Below are 15,856 nucleotides of genomic sequence, written 5' to 3'. Positions count from 1 at the left end.
ATAAAAATAGATAAAAATAAATAAAAATCTTGTAAAATTTCAAATAAGATGAAAGAACCCATCAAAAATTTCACATCAAGCATCACTAACTCAATGGTCAATACTCAAGGTGCCCCAACATGATAATAATTCATTCTCTTTTTTTCTTTGTTTTGTTCTTTGATTTTTATTTTGTAGATATTGTTCAGAGCCTCGGCATTTCTTAGGGGTTCTTATAATGCTCTAAATTAAAAGCACTTAATATAATTTAAAAAAGGAATTAAAAAAAAGAAATATTAATTTTTATTCTGTATTTTTTAAAAGCTAGAATTACAAAAAAAATTAAATGCTAAAATTTTAAGGGCCCCTGAACCAATTTCAAAATCGAATTAAAAAAAAAAACCATAGATTTTTCTTTTGTATTTTTGGTCCTTTTTTTAGCATTCTTTGAGTTTTCCTTTTTACATATTTTAAACGCTATTAAAAAACAAAATTTACAAAAATAACAACACAATATAATTTTATTTATGTTTCGTTTTTGGCTTCTTAAAATAAAGAAACAATTACACAAATATTTGCTGTTTTCCAGAATTTCACCTAAACTTAATTATACAAATATTTGTTATTTTCAAGAATTTCAACTAAACTTAATTACACAAATATTTGCTATTTTCAAGAATTTCACATAAAATTTCTGTTATTACCGATTACTATCTCTATTTATCCGTATTCTAAAAATGACTAAATTACCCCTCTCAGATTTCAAGATCCGAAATATTTACTCTCAAAAAGTAAATTCACCGGGGGCCTTTCAGAATATTTGGAAAGAGTCGAGGAGTAGTCTTGTCCAATCCCTTACATCCGCGCTTCTCATAAATTCTTTGGGCTTTCGAAAAGCACAACTCTCTCTTTCATTCTTTGGTTTACCCATCTCTCTCTCTCTTTCTCTCTTGCTTTGTATCTTTCTTTCTCTCTTGCTCTTGAATTTGAAGGCGCGTTTCTCTCTCTCTTCTCTGCAACTTAAACCTGTGGAAGATAGATCAAGCATCAATAACTCAATAGTCAATACTCAAAGTTTCCCAAACAGATGGTAATTCATTCTCTCTCTCTCTCTCTCTCTCTCTCTCTCTCTCTCTCTCTTGCAATTCTTTGATTGTTATTTTGTACATGTTGTAAACGACATTAAAAAACAGAAGATGCAAAAAGAATAAAACCATATAATTTTATTTATTATTCTTCTTTTTTCATTTTTAAACTTTCTACCTTTTAAAGGCTTTGATAATGCTAGAATTTTAAAGCTCTTAATACAATTTTAAAACCAAATTAAAAGAGGAAATATTGATTTTTATTCTGTATTTTGGACCTTTTCTTCAGGGCTTTTACTATTTTGAAGCCCAATTCAAAAGTTAGAATTAAGATAAGAACTTAAAATCCTAGAATTTAAAAGCCCTTAAACCAATTTCAATACCAAACTTATAAAAAAAAAGAAAACATCTATTTTTGTTTTATATTTTTTATTTTTTTAGGTAGGACTCATACTTGCATTCTCTGATTTTTCCATTTTATATATAGTAAAAGCAACGCCCTTAAAAAAATTGAAAATCGCAAAAAGAATAACACAATATAATTTTATTTTACTTTTATTTTTTTTATTTTTTGCATTTTAAGCTCCTACCTTTAAAGGTTTTTATAATGCTAAAATTTAAAGCCCTTCAAACAATTTCAAAACGGAATAAAAAAAATTCTGTTTTTTTCCCTTGCATTTTCGGTCATGGCTTTTAAATTCTAAAAATCCTCCTTTCTATTTACTGCAGTGATATGAAAGACAGCAAAGGAGAAAAGAAGGTTGATGTGGTTTTGAAGAAAGACATGGAAGATCATGAGGTAGATTACTTGGGATCACTTGTTTATTTCCTTTTTTTCGTTCAAATTAAAACTATATGATATATGTGAACAATTTCTCATGCAGTAATTGATAGCATATTTTGACTAAAAAACTTTGTTACAGAAGCAGCACATTAATACTATTCAGCAACTAGAAAGGGAATTATTTGAAGCACGAACCTCAGCAGCTGGAGTAGTTGGTTCTACTAAAAGAACACAAAGAGCTGCTGATGATGAATATAGAAGCCAACCGAAAGATTAAGGCACTTAATAGGGAACTCACAGAGAAAGATCTAAAGATGAAACTCCTAGCACAGTTAGCCAGTGCTCTTTCAAGTAAAGAATGTAACTCACAGAGAAAGCTACAAGCATTTCCTGAGGAAAGCGCGCAAAAACTATTTGCTTGTCAAGAAGAAATTGGAGTCTATTATTGGGGTGGAAAAGTCAAATTTTTTTTTTTTTTAAAGTTAAATGATTACAAATTTTTTAAATTGAGCTCAAATTGGGGAATGGTAATTTATTGCAAAAGCCAACATAATAGTTAGTAATGAGGAGAATAATAGGGCAATAATTTTATGTTACTAAACAAAAAAACTGGCATTAGGTGTGTTTTGATCCAAAGAATTGAATGCATTAATTCGGAGACAAAATATGGATCATCAAAATTTAAGTTAAAAATTATGAACTTTTGTGATTTGGCTCAAAGAATGACAGTGAAAATTTTGATTTAAATAGATAACATGTAAAAAATTAAAAAGTTAAAACTTACAAACTTTTGGGATTTGTCTTAAAAACAAGTGGAACAAATAGATTTATGATGACGTGCCAAAATTGAGGCAAGCTAAAAATCATTAATTATTGGGATTTGATTAAAAAAATAAAGTGGAAGGTGCGAGTTAGTTCAAGTGGAAGGCTAAAACATGACAAGAGGTAAGGCCAAGAACATGGTTGGAAATAGCCAGAAAATATATGAAGACTTATAACCTCATTGAAAGTATGATTCTTAATAAAGTAGAATGTCAGATCAAGATTCGTGTGGCCGACCCTAATTAATTAAAAAAAACTAATAATGATGATTAAAAAATAGCGTAAAAAAAAAATTGAAATTACATATATGACATGACATAAAATTACAACATGCATAAGAGTATGCAATAAGTCTATGTAAAGATACAATTGAACAATAACCTTATGTCAAGACGTAGTATTAATTAGAGCTGCCTGACATTTTTTTGGTCTAAATTGCCGTTAAACACAACAATTTGATCAGCTCTTACTGTCATGACACGAAAATGGAGGCATACAATAGAATGACAACAATGATCCTAAACACAACTACATCAAATATCAACAACAATAATTTTGAGGCGTATGATTGTCGTACACCTCAAAAAAAAAAAAAAAAAAAAAAAAAAAGCTTGCAAATAACATAAAACCAAAAAAATAAATAAAACAATAGTTTATCTAAATAATTTTGTTGTGCAATAAATGAAGGAAGGAAAAAACCCCAAAAAAAAAAGTTTAAAATCTAATAAAACTTATGGATACAAAAAAAGCAACGTAAGGCTTACTTGTACCGAGATGATCAATTAAAAGGTTTTTCAATATTAAAACAACCTTTTCCGATGGATTTTTTAGGGTAATTCTACATTTTAAGGTTGCAACTTTATATAAACTTTTTCCATATATATATATATATATATATAATCCTGTCAGCCCACCGGCTGATAGCTACAATGTCAGTCAACGACCCAGATTGAATCTCGGCTCAATCCAATGGTCACGACTTCATTTCGTATTTGAATTTTCTTTTGTTTTACACAAATCCAAATCACTTGAATTTTTGCGCATCAATTTATATTTTACGAATTACGTTTTATATATTTTTATTAGTTGTGCCTTGATAAGTAGAATGTATGCCTAAATTTTCAAGTGGTTTGGATTTATAAAATAAAATTAAAATTCAAATGCCAATAAGATCGTGACTGTTCGATCGGCCCAGATTCAATCTGGGCTATTGGCTGACAGTATTCATTCTCATATATATATATATATATATATATATATATATATATGGGCAGTGATTACGGCTGTATAGTAAGATGATGCAACAACTTTCAAAAACTATGTTAGGGCGATTTGTTTGATTCAAATTTTGAAATATACAATCTTTTCGTTCTAATGAACCATCACAAAAAAAGAAAAATTTGAAAACGTAACCTATAAAGTATTTTGTTAGCCCGAATAAATAGGCCCTCCATGTTGATGAGATACTTAGATCTAGGCCCTAGAAGTATTTTGAAAAATGTTACATTATATTACTATACAACCATTACATGAAATCACCGCCTTTCAAAATGAGGTGTTTTTTGTTTTTCGGCTTCATAGAATTAAGAAAAAAATTACGCACATTTGTCAATTTCAACCATATTAGAATTTCCCCAACATTAGAAAACTGTTATATTATATTACTATCTGTTTTATAACGGTTATTACAACGTTTTGTAGACATTTTAAAAATGACCAGATTACCCTTTTTAAGATTTCCAAGACCCAAAATTTATATTTGCACGAACTAACTAAATTTGAATTTTTCAGTTTCTCAATATTTTTGGATTTTTAAAATCCATTTTAAAATTTTCGGAAGTTCAACATTTTAAAACTTTTATTTTGGAATTTAAATATCCGAAATTTATTTGAAAATGAAATTTTTGGATTTTGAAAAATCCAAAACCTGCAAAATCCCAAAACTGCACCTTTTGGATATTCAAAAGCCAAACGTTTCAATTTTAGTGTCCAACATATTTGGATTTTAAAAATCCGAAAATTACTTTAAAGTTACGTTTTTTAGATTTTCAAAATCCAAAAATTACATATTTGGAAACTGAAAATCCAAATTTTTTTAGGAAAAAACCTAAAAAAAAAAAGCCCCGACTACCTTTCAAGCAATGTTGTTTGTTTCATTTCAGAGTCTTTTTCGGTTTGATGGGAAAATGAAACAATTCGATGCTTCGGCTGGTTCAGGAGAAGACTTCAAGCTTTCTTAAAAATTTTAATATAAATAAATTAGATATTTATATATGTAATTATATAAAAATAATGAAAAATAAAATTTCAAGAAAATACTTCTTCTATATAGATACTTCTTTGATCAGGATGAACCGACAGCACCAGGCCTCACTTCACTTTGGTCTAGGCCTAAAATCTGACGGCTTCGACCTCTTTGGCTAAAGCGAAACGAACTTGACAACAATACTTCAAGACCCAAAAATCCATAATTTCAAATCTTTAATGTCTGCATATATATATTTTTTTTATTTCATCGGAAGTAGGGCAATTTTGAAAAACAAGTTCAAGGCTCCTAAGAACGGGTATACATGTAATATACGGAAAAATGAATGTAATAAGTGAAAATTTTATATGATATTGTAATAACGCTAAAAATAACATATATATGTACAATTTTCTTTAAAATTAAATTCAATAGGGCCTTTCAGTCTATTAAAAAAAAGAGTTGAGAGTAGTCTTATCCAATCACCTAAAATTGAGAGGGAAAGGCAAAATCCGCGCTAAAACTCGCCCTTCTCTTAAATTCCAGGGGCTTCTCATAAACGCAACTTACTCTCTCGTTAAACATATTCGCGTCTCTCTCTCTCTCTAGCTCTTGAAGGCGCCTTTCTCTACTAGAAGTTAAATATGACGAAGTTATCAGAGAGAGGCAAGGTATATTTGTTGCTGCTCTTTTTTTTCTTTTTTTTTTTTGGTGTTTCATGTATTTTCACTATAAAAACCTGATGGTATGATATTTTTGGTTTTTGTGATGTGTATAGAGATTTTGCTCAGAAATGTACATTTCTTTGGATTTCTTTTTTTTCTTTGATGTCGAAGGCTTTGATTAGCTCTCTCGGGTGACCTAATTTTAAAAACAAAAATATAGACAGTTAAAGAAATCCAAAAAATAGGTAAAATTTTAGAACAATTTGACAAATAAAATTAGATAAATTTTTAAAGGGTGCTGTTTGTATAGGGCCTAGGCTCTAAACAATCAAATTAGAGCCTACCTTCAAATAGTATTGAGAAATGTAGTTTCAGTACTTGAAATTTTTTTTATAGCCCTAAAATATTATTTTATATTTATTTATAAAATTTAAAGTTTTAAAAATAATGTAGATTGAGAGATCTATAAAAACTTGAAAATCTTGAAAATTGATGGTCAAAAAATGCTTTACAAACTACACTATTTCTAAAACATGAAATCCATTTTTTTCTCATGTTCATATATCTTATGTCGAGATGATCAATTTGAGGATATTTGGACATCAAAACAACTTCTTTTAATGAAATTTTAAAGATAAGCTTTAATTTGATTCATTGGAGTCTCGGCTCTACATAAACTTTTTCCATTTTTAAATAAGATGTTCCAAAAAAGAATTAAACCATAAAAAGTTCCACATAAGTCTTAAGTAACTAAGAGTCAATACTCAAAAGGTTCCCAAATAGTCAATTCATTCTTTCTCTCTCTCTTTCTTTCTTCTTTGATTTTTGTTTTTTCCCACCACAAGAGTTGAAGCCAGCCATCCAGGCTATAGAAATGGAATCAGTAGTAAGAGAAGAAATTCGATCCCCTCTTCCTTCTCACCTGCAAAGGTTGGTCAGGAAGTCGGGGATTACTTTTCCCGATGAAAGCATAAATCCACCTGTCCCCTGGCAAGTCAGTCGTGATTCTTTCGCTGTCCATCCCACCGACGCTGCAAGCGCTGATGGAAGTGGTTGAAAAAGAGATAGAATGCAACTGGTCGTAATTCCATTAGTGTTTGGATGGCTATACTATTCGTGGATGGTCGAGCTCCATCCACTTCGAATAAAGCTCCACCGGTTGTAATTCTTTCGCTGTGTAAGGGAAGTGTGCACTCCTGGTGGCAAAAAAAATAAGATGCTGAGGTTGCTCTCTTCTCTTTGGTTGATACAGATGGTCTTCCTAACCGCACTCACCCATGAGTGCACTTGCAAACTACAGTGTTCCATTGAGCTTTGGAGTTCCTGTCCTCTTATTGTTGTGTCGATAGAGGAGTTGATTCTTGATTCGAATGTAGACATAGAGACCTGTCAAGTGGAGCCTTGGAAACTGGACTCCACTGGTTTCGAGATAAGTTTCCCTACGGATAGTAGGAGCTTTGTCTTTGGCTTTTAGTATTCACTTCCAATCTTGTATTGCATACAAACACAAGATAGTCCTTGAATGCAAGCAAGAAGTTTTGTATTTGGCTTTTAAGTATTCACCCCTAAGATAGTCCTTGAATGCAAGCAAGAAGTTTTGTATTTGGCTTTTAAGTATTCACCCCTAATCTTGTATCGCACACAAAAACAAGATAGTCTCTGAATGCAAGCAAAAAAACAGATGTGCATTAGCAGTCTTGCTTCTTGCAAGAAAACAAATGTGCGTTAACGTGGTTGCTTCTTGCTTTCAAACTGTAGTTTGCAAGATTTGGCTACCTAAATGAACTTTTGATGCTACACATCAAAGCAATCGAACAATTATACTTTTGAACTTAGAAAATTCAAATTATTGAAGATCAGTACCATTCTTTCTCCTTGGAAAAAAGCATTGCTAACACCAAGAGCGTGCCTGGAGGATGTCATGGCTGGCGGGTTCCCTGGCAGCATCATTGAGACTCACACGAACCGTTGAATTCTTCTCAGCATGTTGCTGTCAATGGCCTTAATCTTCCTGTCTCACACAAGGGCTTGAAGAGGGGCTCGGAAGAAAAAAATATGGACATTAACGATTGATTCGCGTGAAATATTATCTGTGATAAAAAAAATATATGGACATTAAGAAAAAAAAATTTAAATAAATATGGACATTGAAGATCCAAAATTATGGATTTTTGGATCTTGAAAAAATCCTTGCAAGAAGGGCAATTTTGTGATTTTGCATTTTTGAATTTTCAAATTCCAAATTCCAAAAATCCACAATCCAGAATTTACTCTAAATTGTTTTCGAATCCTAAAGATCCGGAAGTAGGCGAGTTTTAAATAAAATAAATTTAAACCATACTAAATTTAGAGTTTATATATTTCTAAAAGTAATAGATATATAATATATATGAAAAATTTTATATAAGGTTGCAACCTTAAAAATGTAGAATTACATATGCACCTCAAAAATCCATCAAAAATGTTGTTTTAATGTTGAAAAACCCTCTAATGGATCATCACGACATCGAGAGGTATGAATAAGAAAAAACAAAACTTTTTACTCCTAGAAATAGTGCATCTTGCAACATATTATCTAGACGGACTATTTTCAAAATTTTCATATGTTTATCGATCTACTTGACTTTAATCATTTTGGAGTTCAAAATTTTATAATTAGATATAAAAATAGATTTTAAAATAATCCTAAGAATTTTTTACAACAAAATTACATATCATAAAATTTGGAGGTGCACCTTATTTGGATTGTTTAAGGTTGCAACCTTATAGAAACCGCACCCAATATATATATATGCCTTTCAGTGTATTTAAAAAAGAGTATATACATATGCCTAATTTTCACTACGCCTTTCAGGGTATTTAAAAAAGAGCCAAATATATATATATATATATATATATATATATATATATATATATATATATATATATATATATATTGTAGGGACTAATCTTTCATTGAAGCAATTAAGATCAGTACCTGAATCAACTAAAGCTAGAGATTGGAATTCATATTCATTATTTATGACAATGGCTAATGGCATATGTTTTGTTTTTTTTTAGTTAAATTGATAAACTGAGTAATTATTTCTCTTTTTTCATCAGGATCAGATATTTTCTCGATTAGATCTAAAATAAGATTGTCTTCTTTTGTTAGTGTATGAATATCAGAAATTGTAATTGGACATTGACATATTTCGTCTTCTGTACTAGAACTAATATCTGACCAATAGAATTCATCATTATGTATTGTTCTTATGAAAGAAGTATCGCTACTTGAAGAAGTAGTGTCTGAATCTGAACTGTCAGATGAATCATATATTTAAATAATATCATATATTTTATTTTTAATGGACTCATCTAATGTGATGGAGTCTAATTGTTATATATATATATATACCTAATTTTTTCTTGGCCTTTCAATGTATTTAAAAACCAGTATATATATATATATGCCTAATTTTCACTGGCCCTTTAAGGTTATTTAAAAAAGAGTCGAGGGGCAGTCTTGTCAAATCAGTTAAATCCGCACTTGTAATAAATTATCACCCCTTGAAATCCGCTCTTCTGATAAAATTCCGAGTGCTTTTGATAAAGGCTACTTTCTCTCTCTTTCTTTTCTTTTTTATAACTTACTTTTTCTCTCTATTTATTTGGTTTACCAAATTCTCTTTACTTAGACATAATTCCCTTTCTCTCTCTTGCTTTATATAGATTCATCTCTCTCTCTCTCTTGAATTGAAGTCTCAGTTCTCTCTCTCTTCTCTGCAAGTTAGTTAACCTGTCTGTGGAAGATATGAGAGAGAGGGGAAGGTAAGAGATACATCTTCTGTTTCTTAATGTCATTTCTGCATTTCTGTTCCTCGTTTCTTTATTTTCTTTAACCTCAATTGCCCTAATTGTTAAAAATAAAAGTATATAATTAAATAAAATCAAAAAAATAATAACAATTTTGTAAAAATAGACAAAAAAATAAAAATCTTGTAAAATTTCAAATAAGATGAAGGAACCATCAAAAATTCCACATCAAGCATCACTAACTCAATGGTCAATACTCAAGGTGCCCCAACCAGATAATAATTCATTCTCTTTTCTTTTTTTTTTGCATATTGTTTATAGCCTCGGATCTTCTTAAGGGTTCTTATAATGCTATAAATTAAAAGCACTTAAAATAATTTCAAAACGGCATTAAAAAAAGAAATATTAATTTTTATTCTGCATTTTTTAAAAGCTATAATTACAAAAAAAAATAATTAAAATGCTAAAATTTTAAAGGCCCTTGAACCAATATCGAAAAAGGAAATCATAGATTTTTCTTTTGTATTTTTGGTCCTAGGGCTCTTTTATGCATTCTCTGATTTTTCCTTTTTACATATTGTAAATTACAAAAATAACAACACGATATAATTTTATTTATTTTTAGTTTTTTGGCTTCTTAAAATTAAGGAAAAATTACAAAAATATTTACTATTTTCCAGAATTTCACCTAAATTTAATTACACAAATATTTGCTACTTTCAAGAATTTCACCTATACTTAATTACACAAATATTTGCTAAATTTCACATAAATTTTCTCTTATTATCCCTTCTATACTATAACATTTTATCGGTATTTTAAAAATGACTAAATTACCCCTCTCAGATTTCAAGATCCGAAATATTTATTTTCCAAAACTAAATTCACTGGAGGCCTTTGAGAATATTTGAAAAGAGTCGAGGGGTAGTCTTGTCCAATCCCTTAATTCCGCGCTTCTCATAAATTCTTTGGGCTTCCGATAGACACTACTCTTGGTTTACCCATCTCTCTCTCTAAAACCCCTCTCTCTCTCTGTCTTGCTCTCTCTCTCTCTGTCTCTCTCTCTTGCTTTGTATCATTCTCTCTCTTTCTCTTGAATTGAAGGCGTGTTTCTCTCTCTCTTCTCTGCAACTTAAACCTGTGGAAGATAGCTGTTTCTTCATGTGATTTCTGCATGAAGAAATCAATAGTCAATACTCAAAGTTTCGCAAACAGATGGTAATTCATTCTCTCTCTCTCTCTCTCTCTCTCTCTCTCTCTCTTTCGTTGCAATTCTTTGATTGTTATTTTGTACATCTTGTAAACGACATTAAAAAACAGAAGATCCAAAAAGAATAAAACCATATAATTTTATTTATTATTCTTCTTTTTTCATTTTTAAACTTCTACCTTTTAAAGGGTTTGATAATGCTAGAATTTAAAAGTTCTTGATACAATTTTAAAACCAAATTAAAAGAGGAAATATTGATTTTTATTCTGCATTTTTGGACCTTTTCTTCAGGGCTTTTACTATTTTGAAGCCCAATTTAAAAGCTAGAATTAAGATAAGAACTTAAAATCCTAGAATTTAGAAGCCCTTAAACCAATTTCAATACCAAACTAAAAAAAAAGAAAAGAAAACATCTATTTTTGTTTTATATTTTTGATTTTTTTAGGTAGGGCTCATACTTGCATTTATCTGATTTTTCTATTTTATATTTAGTAAAAGTAACGCCCTTAAAAAAATTGAAAATCGCAAAAAGAATAACACAATATAATTTTTTTTTTTTTTTAATTTTTTTTTTTTTTGCATTTTAAGCTCCTACCTTTTAAGGTTTTTATAATGCTAAAATTTAAAGCCCTTCAAACAATTTCAAAACGGAATAAAAAAAAAATCTGTTTTTTTCCCTTGCATTTTCGGTTATGGCTTTTAAATTCTAAAAATCCTCCTTTCTATTTACTGCAGTGATATGAAAGAAAGCAAAGGAGAAAAGAAGGTTGATGTGGTTTTGAAGAAAGACGTGGAAGATCATGAGGTAGATTACTTGGGATCACGTGTTTATTTCCTTTGTTTTCGTTCAAATTAAAACTATGTGATATGTGTGAACAATTTCTCATGCAGCAACTGATAGCATTTTTTTTACTTTGTTACAGATGGAGCCGAAGCAGCATATTAATATTCAGCAACTAGAAAGGGAATTATTTGAAGCACGAACCTCAGCAGCTGGAGTAGTTGGTTCTACTAGAAGAACACAAGAGCTGCTGATGATGAACATAGAAGCCAACCGAAAGATTAAGGCACTTAATAGGGAACTTACAGAGAAAGATCAAAAGATGAAACTCCTAGCGCAGTTAGCCAGTGCTCTTTCAAGTAAAGAAGCTGACTCACAGAGACAGCTACAAGCATTTCGTGTGGAAAGCGCACAAAAACTACTTGTTTGTCAAGAAGAAATAAAAAAGATGAAATACGACCAGATGATGATGAAAGATATTGAAGAAAATATTTACCAGGGAGTGAAAGAACCAGTCGAGGAGTTAAAGGAGAAAGAAAGTGAAATGCAAAGCTTGGAAGAGCTAAACAATGTTCTTTTAAGAAAGGAAAGAGAAGCAAATGATGAGCTGCAAGCAGCTCGTAAAGCTGCAGTTGAGGTAGAGTCCTACAACTCTTTTGGAAAAATCTAACCCTCAAAATTAAGATTTATATGTTTTAAAAGACAACAATAGACTGGTATACCTTTAATTACACAGGCATATTTTGGAGGACCCACTTTTCTTCAATGATTTCTTTCGATGTATAACCATCTTTTGTCAAATTTTATTTTCTGATGCTTGTAACTTCTGAAGCTGACATATATCCATTCTTGCAGTATTTTGAGAAGAAGTCAAATAATCGTTCATCTATAGGCGTGAAGAGAATGGGGGTCCTTGATGAGCAACCATTTACTCGTGCGGTAAAAGCAAAGCTTCCAAATGAAGAATGGGATTTGAGGGCATCAGAGTTATGCTCCTTATGGGAAGAACGCACAAGAAACCCATCTTGGCATCCTTTCAAGACAGTTACTATTGCAAGCATGGACAGAGTATGTAACTCTGAATTTTGTGAATTTTTTCATTGGCATTCCTGGACAAATGCATCTACATGACAATAGATATGCTTCATATAGCTGCATATGTGTGATTGTAGGTATCACAAAATGTGCACATCTCCATATATGCTTTCAACTTCTCTAGATGCATTGGATTTTCTTGGACATTTATGATTTCCTGCCTCATTAAGTAACTTGTTTGATGGTTTCCATGTATTCATACATTTATGGAGGCACAAATGGATGGGCGTCTTTGCATTTTATTCACCCCTACCCCCTCTCTCTGTATACTGGTCAGCAAATGCAATCGAACCCCAAAAATTTAGAAGGATCTCATTTCTATTAGGTGGCAGGATCTACAAGCAAATGCATATGCATCTTCCTAGGACCTCATTTCTATTAGGTTGCAGGATCAACAACCAAATCCATATGCATCTTCCAAGACCTTCCTGTTAATTTGTTTAACATTCACTACATGATCTAGTTAACATTTTTGCATTTCAATTTTTTGCTTTTATACAGAACTAAGTTGAAGTAAGGATCTGGGCCTTTGGGCTCAAAACATGGGGCTGTAAAGATACATTTTTCCACCCCAAAATATGACAGATACTGAAAGAAATGCATATTAGATGTGATAATGATCAAGATGTAATGTTTTTAGTGTAGACCAGCGGTGTAACTTTCTCTATAGCTCTCATCTGGATTCTATATTTTTTAAAGCCAACGCATTTTTTTTTGGCTCAAGATGGTCGCTTATGGAGATAGACCATCAGAATCAATTTGAACATAGCATAAACTCGCAAGCTGATAATGAAAGTGTTCAATTTTATAAATTCCTTTTCGCCTGCAACATTTTGACCTATTAGATGTGGGGTAACTTCCCATATGTGTGTATCTTCTTAAATTCTTGATCTTATTGAGACATTAATGAATTCTTTTTAGTTTGTTTTTTATCATGCTACTGATTTCATGGAAATTTCTGGTGATGGTGCAGGAGGTCATCGATGAAAATGATGACAAGTTGAGAGAACTCAGAGACGAATATGGAGATGATGTTTTCAAGGCTGTGGAGACGGCAATGCTTCAACTCAATGAATACAATCCAAGTGGAAAATACCCTGTTCCTATTCTCTGGAGTTTCAAAGAAGGAAGGCAGGCCAAATTGGAAGAAGTAATTCATCATTTGGTGAATCAAATCAAGAACAAAAAGAGGAAGACATGGCATAGGTAGTAGTGTTTGTGCAGGGTGTAGACTGTGAGATATGTCAGGTTTCATTTATTGGCCTATATTTTGGCCCTACACCTTGGAGATGCTCATTATTTTTGTTGAAGTATACATTTATTGATGTGGTAATGAAAATAATGTTTGTTTATGATTTATTTCACTTTTACAGCTGATGTTGCAAGGTTTCATATGTTTCTATCATTCTCTGCTAACATGTAAATGAAATGAACACAGTAAATGGAACTCTGGTTTGGGGAACTATGTTTTAATGGGAGAATCCATGATCATGAGTCCCCTGGCGAACTAACCAAAGGATAGACTAATTGAGAGGGAGAGAGAGAGCCCATAAGAGAGTGACAGAACGCATTAGAAACTGATGGGACCCCATATATATTATAATATGATATTATATAATTATATATTTATATCCAGAGGACATATAACATCAAAAAAATCCCAAACTAGGGTTAACCAAAATGCTTAAGATTAGAGCAGATAATTGTAACAATCTAAAGAATAATGATTAATTAAAATGGAGGCAGAATGGACTCAAGAAACCAACAAAATGTACAAATTTTGTGAAAAACAAGGGGATTTTTCTTGGGACCAATGGAGAGAGAAATAGAGAGTACTGGTGCAAGGTACAAATTTTGTGAAAAACAAGGGAATTTTTGGGATTTTTATTGGGACCAATGGAGGGAGAAATAGAGAGTACTGGTGAAAGGTCACACGTACACCAGCCTTTTGCTTCTGCTCAGTGGTGGTAGACTTTTGCTTCTGCTCAGTGGTGGTAAATATTGGCGCACTTGTGCTTCTGCTCAGTGGTGGTAAACATTGGCGCACTTGTGCTTCTGCTCAGTGGTGGTAAACATTGGTGCACTTTTGCTTCTGCTCAGTGGTGGTAGACAGCTTCTGCTCAGTGGTGGTCGAGGAAAGGTGAAGAGCTCTGCTCAGTGGTGGAAGACCTCTGCTCAGTGGTGGTCGAGGAAAGGTGAAGGGTTCTGCTCAGTGGTGGAAGACCTTACGATGAAGGGTTCCAATCCTTATGATGAAAGGTGAAGGGTTCCAATCCTGGGCGGTAGACATTTACGATGAAAGTTGTCCAAAAGTCCTCCCACTTGGAATCTAGAACACGAAATTGTACTACTTAGTTTAGACTCAAAGCCAAAAGTTGGAATCTAGGAGACGAAATTGTACTACTTAGTAATAGTAGACTCAAAGCCAAAACTAGAGACAGTAAATGAGGAAACCATTGGGGAATAACAATAGATTACTAAACCCAAAAAAAAAAAAGAAAAAAAAAAAAAACAAGTATGTAAAGGGAAAAAGTTTATATAAGGCGGAGGCTCGAAACAATCAAATTAAGATTCAGGCGCACCTCAAAAACTCAATCGAAAAAGTTGTTTCGGTGCTGAAAAACCTTCAAATGCAATCCTCCAAGTTGGTATCTAGGAGACGAAATTGTACAGCCTAGTAATAGTAGACTCCAGGCCAAAACTATAGACAGTAAATGAGGAAACTATAAGGGAATAACAATAGATTACTAAACCCAAAAAAAAAAGGAAAAAAAAAAAAAAAAAGTTTTTAAAGGGAAAGAGTTTTATATAAGGCGGAGGCTTGAAACAATCAAATTAAGGCGCACCTCAAAAAATCAATGGAAGAAGTTGTTTTGGTGCTGAAAAACCTTCAAATGCGATCATCTTGACCTTGAGATACATGCACATAGAAAAAAAAGACTTCAGATATTGAAAATAGTGCATCTTGTAATGCATTATCTAGACCCTCATTTTTCAAGATTTTCAAGTACGATTTGCTTGATATACACTATTTTTGAAGATAGAAATTTTATAATTAGAGATAGAAAATACACTTTCGATTCATTGTAAAGATTTTTAGTGCTAAAACGACATCTTTCGATATTATTTGAAGGAGCATGTTACTTTGATTATTTAGGGCCTTAGCCTTATAAAAACCACATTGCCATTTACTTTTAATATAAAAAGATTATAATCACGCTTATCTATAAAGCTTTAAATGAGGCGGTTGTAAGTATGTCATTAATTAGACTCAAAGTTCAACAAAGTTTCTCGAAGTTGGTGACCTCCTAGTAATAATAGTAAATGATCGCATAATATACAATCCCAAAAAATTTAAAACATGTATAAAATGGTTTTTATCCCACAAATTGGAG

The 15,856-nt window shown here is 31.6% G+C and overlaps 1 protein-coding gene and 2 long non-coding RNA genes across 3 annotated transcripts; 2 read left to right on the top strand and 1 right to left on the bottom strand.

The window, feature by feature from the left end:
• The first annotated feature begins 860 nt into the window (after positions 1 to 860).
• Positions 861 to 2,354, top strand: LOC148780760 (uncharacterized). Its single transcript, XR_016061507.1, has 3 exons — positions 861 to 1,069; positions 1,794 to 1,863; positions 1,988 to 2,354. It is a non-coding gene; the product is annotated as an uncharacterized LOC148780760 (long non-coding RNA).
• A 3,966-nt stretch (positions 2,355 to 6,320) lies between these two features.
• Positions 6,321 to 14,645, bottom strand: LOC148780759 (uncharacterized). The gene is made up of 3 exons (XR_016061506.1): positions 14,401 to 14,645; positions 7,444 to 7,670; positions 6,321 to 7,239 (listed from the first exon to the last, which is right to left on the bottom strand). It is a non-coding gene; the product is annotated as an uncharacterized LOC148780759 (long non-coding RNA).
• Positions 10,264 to 13,820, top strand: LOC18431203 (factor of DNA methylation 1). Its single transcript, XM_088874799.1, has 5 exons — positions 10,264 to 10,593; positions 11,321 to 11,390; positions 11,509 to 12,003; positions 12,222 to 12,434; positions 13,435 to 13,820. The coding sequence occupies exons 1-5, from the start codon at positions 10,550 to 10,552 to the stop codon at positions 13,669 to 13,671; spliced, it is 1,059 nt and encodes a 352-aa protein (XP_088730925.1). The 5' UTR covers positions 10,264 to 10,549; the 3' UTR covers positions 13,672 to 13,820.
• Positions 14,646 to 15,856: the final 1,211 nt, after the last annotated feature.

Source organism: Amborella trichopoda, chromosome 8 (assembly GCF_054954075.1).
Source record: "Amborella trichopoda isolate Santa Cruz 75 chromosome 8, AtrichopodaSantaCruz75HAP2 v2.0, whole genome shotgun sequence".
Classification (NCBI taxonomy): domain Eukaryota; kingdom Viridiplantae; phylum Streptophyta; class Magnoliopsida; order Amborellales; family Amborellaceae; genus Amborella; species Amborella trichopoda.
The sequence above is the reverse complement of the archived record's forward strand: the minus strand, read 5'-3'. Positions and strand labels throughout refer to the sequence as shown.

What these genes read in the sequence shown, in the direction of transcription:
- LOC18431203 (XM_088874799.1), top strand. Translation starts at nt 10,550, where the DNA reads ATGAAGAAATCAATAGTCAATACTCAAAGTTTCGCAAACAGATG. An exon ending in CAAAGTTTCGCAAACAGATG is followed by an intron (nt 10,594 to 11,320) that starts GTAATTCATTCT and finishes TATTTACTGCAG; the next exon opens with TGATATGAAAGAAAGCAAAG. An exon ending in CTATTGCAAGCATGGACAGA is followed by an intron (nt 12,435 to 13,434) that starts GTATGTAACTCT and finishes GTGATGGTGCAG; the next exon opens with GAGGTCATCGATGAAAATGA.